Raw genomic sequence first — 4,846 nt, forward strand, 5'->3', positions numbered from 1 at the left:
TTAATGTACTATTGTTTACCACAGCACAGCTCTGCCCTCGATACAATTTGCAGCAACATGAGAAATAAAGAAGTTCGTATTGTGGTAAAAGGCTGAAAATATGTCTAATATAGTGGAATCTTCACATTAGATTTGGGGGGTATACTTAATGATGCGCGTGTGCATGCTCAGTCATATCTGACTGTTTTGCAACCCGATGGACTGTAGCCTGTCATTCTCCTCTGTCCATGGGATTTTCCAGGCAAGAATACTGGAGTGGGTTGCCATTTCCTACTCCAGGAGATCTTTCTGTCCCAGGGATCAAATCCGTGTCTCCTGCATTGGCAGGCAGATTCTTTACCACTGCACCAACCTGGAAAGCCCATACTTAATGACACTGAATAATAATTGAAAATTAGGTTTTTGAAAATTGAAAGTAATGGGAAATGTTTATGATATCATTCTTGGTATAATGATAGTGTTAATAATAAATATATTAAAGAATGCATACAAAAACATTTCTCTGTAGAACACATTTGGAAGGATAGAAATAAAATTATTTCTGTGTTACAGTTTTAGTTAGGTAGTTGATCTATTTTAATATTTTATTATTAAAATATTTACACAGAAAATGTCAATTAGTGTTAATAAAATATAAATGCAAAGAGCTGACTCATTTGAAAAGACCCTGATCCTGGGAAAGATTGAGGGCAGGAGAGGGACGCCAGAGGATGGGATGGTTGGATGACATACTGACTCAATGGACATGGGTTTGGGTGGACTCTGGGTGCTGGTGATGGACAGGGAGGCCTGGCATGCTGCGGTTCATGGGGTCGCAAAGAGTCGGATACGACTGAGCAACTGAACTGAATTCAATAATCACTTATAATTTGAGTCAGAAATAAAGTGTATCAAATTTTAAATGTTTTAAAATATCCATGACATATTTTTATTCTCACTCTCAATTAGTGGGAAACATTTAGTGAAGACATAGCAACAAAAATTGAGTAGGCATTTTGTTTCATATAAAGTAAAATGTTAAAAATAGCAAAACATAAGGAACTTCAAAAAGATTTAGTGAATCACAAATGAATATTGCATCTTTGATGAAACTCGTTAAAATATGCCAACACAAGTAAGATAAATTGGCCAAAGTCCCCCTAAAGAACCAAAACAGGGATATAGATTGAAAGTGAAACAAAATGTTAAAGTGGGCTGAAACATATTTACCTTGTGTGAAAATCTAAAGTTTGGTAATTGTAGAAGAAGTGTTTTGCAAGAAGAATTGATAACTGGCAAAATGGCTTTTAGGCAAGTATCTTTTAGGTGAAAAGACAAAGGACTTCTGCAGAATTTGTTACTGAGTTTGAGCTCCTTGCCACATGAAGGCCAATAAATTGAGAGATGAATTGCTGAGACAAGGAATAACAACTTTATTTGGAAAGCCAGCAGACCAAGAAGATGGTGGGCTTGTGTCTCAAAGAACCATCTTCCCTGAGTTATTAAAAGAACTTAGGTTTCATTTATACCACAAGGGGAGGGAGTCAAGTCAAATATTTCCTTGTTCCAGTCAACTTCCTGAGCGGATGTGTTAATTTCTTCTTCCCTGCAGTAATTCAGGGGTGGGTCTGGTAGGATATTTCCTGTGAGCTAAACAAAGGTATTTTAGCATAATGCTCATCATTACCTGGGAGTCAGTGTTCCTAGAGACAGACCATTATGTATAATTAAGCTTATAGGCAACATCCCTTTAATGATTAACTTGTAATGGAATACAAAGTTTCTTCTGTATTGCAAAGGTAGATTGAGGGTCCTGGGTGGGCACAGAGACACAAAGTGGGAGACATGGAGAAAGAAGGAAAGGATTCCTGATGCTCTTAAGCCCTCCCACCCTAATTTGAAAGAAGTTACCACAGGCTTTGTGTCGGAGCATATTTCTGTCTTGTGCTTCATTGTAAAGTCCAGAACAAAAGTTTTTCTTCATTATCAGTCCCAAACATTGATGCAATGAATTTCTTAGATCCATACTTATTCTAGGACAGACAGAAGTTCTGCTTTTGACAGTTGTTTAATCATCTCCCTCTCTAGACTGATTCCTTCTCTGATGTTTTTTTAACACTATTTGCTCTTATTGAATCCTTTCCCTTTCCACATCTCTCATCATTCCTTCTCTCCATGTCACTACAATTTTAATCCCTTTTGTGCTGTATTTTTGTAGTAAAAGTATCACATTTATAAATGTACTTGGTGTGAAAGGAAGAATTCTAAAGATAGCCCCTCAAAGTTCTCACTCTCTGGTTATCAAACACTAATTCAGAAACTGCTGCAAAGGGATTTTGTAGATGTAATTAAAGTCCCAGATTAGTTGATCTTAAAATATGAGAAAACTAAAATACAAGATTATCCAGGTGGTTCTAATCTCATCCCAGGAGCCCCTTTGAAGCAGAGTGTTATCTCCAGGTGTAGAAGAGAGGAAAGTTCATCATGAGAAGTACTCCATATATGCAGGCTGTTGTGAAAATGGAGATTGCCACATAAGAAGTGAAGAGACTTCTGAAATTGAAAGCAATCCTCATCCCAAAGGCAGCGAGGATTGGGCGACCTCAAACCTACAGTTTCAAGGAACTGAATTCTGCCAACTACTTGAATGAACTTGGAAGAAGATTCTTCCCTGGAGCTTCTAGGTAAGAGCCCAGCCCAGCCAACACCTTGATTTCAGCCTTGAAAGATGCTGAACAGAGAACCCAGTGGAATCCACTGACATTTTCGACCTAGAGAACTGTACGGTATTAATGGGTGTTATTTTAATTTGATAAATTTGTGATAATTTATTGTGGTTGCAATAGAGAACAAGTATACCTTCCCTGGTGGCTCAGTGGTAAAGAATCTGCCTGCAATTCAGGTGACACAGGAGGCTGGGGTTTGATCCTTGGGTCTGGAAGATGCTTTGGAGAAGAAAATGGCAACCCATACCAGTATTCTTGCCTGGAAAATCCCATGGACAGAGGAACCTGGCGGGCTATAGTCCATAGGGTTGCAGAGAATGGGACTTGACTGAATGAGCATGCACCAAGCATATACCTGGCGCATTGCAACTCCCATCTGTTGATTATATTTATCTACTTATGCCTGCCTCTGGAGGCTCTACCCCATAATGGGCTTGTGCTTCATCCCATAAAACCCAAGTCTTTGTTTTTCCTTTTTCAGAGGTTCAGGATTTTTTATTCCTAGAAAAAAATTTCCCCCCAGACACATCAATTCAAACACAAAATTGAGAACAAAAAATATTTCAGGATTTATCCTAATTTGAATGATTTTCAAAAATGTGACTCATAAAGAGACTCGTCATTAACTAAATCTAGGAAACTGAAGTTTTTCTCAGACATATGTTCTGTTTTTGAGTAGGATTGATTCTGAGCCATGGCAAGGAAAATAGCTCCTACACTTTACCTTGATAATTTTAAGAAGGGAGAATCAGCAATGCACAGTGCTACATGTGACAATAGGAAATCAGGAACTTCTTAATGTCAATCTTTAGATTTCTTGCTGCAGTTCTCTTCTGCATTCTCTTCATGGTCTATCTCTTCCGTGCTATCTGAGACATTGTAAATATTTTAGAATCGTTCTTCTCAGAGCTGCTTTCACCTCTTTGTTCTTCAAGCTGTAGATGAGAGGATTCACCAGGGGGGTGATTACACTGTACTGTATGGAGAGGATCAACTCCAGAGGCGAACCTGAGGTTGGCATGAGATAACGAAGAATAGCTGAGCCATAGAACAGGATCACTGCCGTGAGGTGGGAGGAGCAGGTGGAGAAGGCCTTGCTTCTGCCTGTGGTGGAGCTGATGCTCAGGATGGTGGAGACAATGCGGGTGTAAGAGAAGAAGATCAGGAGGCAGGTCCCAATGGCATGCAGGAGGGCAGAGAAGAGCAGCATTGCAGCATTGGTGGAGACATCAGAGCAGGAGAGGGGAAAGAGGGAAGGCAACTCACAGGAGTAGTGGTGGATGGTTTGGACCTCACAGAAGTCCAAATCCAAAGCCAGGAGAATGTTGATGAGCGCATCCAGAAAGGCCACGACCCAGGAGCCCCACACCAGCCTCACACAGAGCTGTTTCCTCATCACCTGTCTGTAGAGCAGAGGGTAGCAGATGGCAGCATAGCGGTCATAGGCCATCACTGAGAGCAGGCAAGCCTCAATCCCGGTAGTGGCAAACACAAAGAAGACCTGAGCCATGCACCCCTCTACTGAGATGACTTTCCTCTGAGACAGGAGGTTCTCGAGCATCTTGGGTACAGTGACTGAAGAATAGAAGAGGTCTTGGAAGGAGAGATGGCTCAAGAAGAAGTACATGGGTGTATGAAGGTTAGAATCTGTATGGATTACAAGTATTGTCAACAGGTTTCCCAGAAGAGTCAGAACGTAAATCTTCAGGAACAGGACAAAGAGCAGAGCCTGGATGTGGGGGTCAGCAGACAGCCCGAGGAGGATGAACTCCGTAATGCTGCTGTGATTCCCTGTGGTCATTTATGGTCACTCTTCTTTAGAGAAAAATTAGGAAGAGGACTGAAATTTCTTCTTTCCACAGCAGTTTCTGGAAGGCAGTGTTCTCTTCTCTTTCCTTACATAGTCGATCCTTGAACAATATGGGTATGAATCATGGCAGTCCACTTATATTTTTAAATAAATATAGTACTTGTGTTTTCATTTTACAGATCTTTAAATTAACTAAGTGTGAGGAAAAGATTTATGTTAGATTAGAGATCACAACATGTGGAATCAAAAGAGCTAGTCTTGTGTTCTAATTTAACTGTTTTAGCTTCCTGCCATTGTATGCCATTTATCAATGTCATTTTTTTAGATTATG

At 40.2% G+C, this 4,846-nt stretch overlaps 1 protein-coding gene across 1 annotated transcript; it reads right to left on the reverse strand.

The window, feature by feature from the left end:
- Positions 1 to 3,570: 3,570 nt before the first annotated feature.
- On the reverse strand, positions 3,571 to 4,506 carry LOC136166104 (olfactory receptor 8S1-like). Its single transcript, XM_065932149.1, has one exon. The coding sequence runs from the start codon at positions 4,504 to 4,506 to the stop codon at positions 3,571 to 3,573; it is 936 nt and encodes a 311-aa protein (XP_065788221.1).
- Between the last annotated feature and the right edge of the window lie 340 nt (positions 4,507 to 4,846).

The sequence above is a fragment of the Muntiacus reevesi genome, chromosome 4 (assembly GCF_963930625.1).
Source record: "Muntiacus reevesi chromosome 4, mMunRee1.1, whole genome shotgun sequence".
Lineage (NCBI taxonomy): Eukaryota > Metazoa > Chordata > Mammalia > Artiodactyla > Cervidae > Muntiacus > Muntiacus reevesi.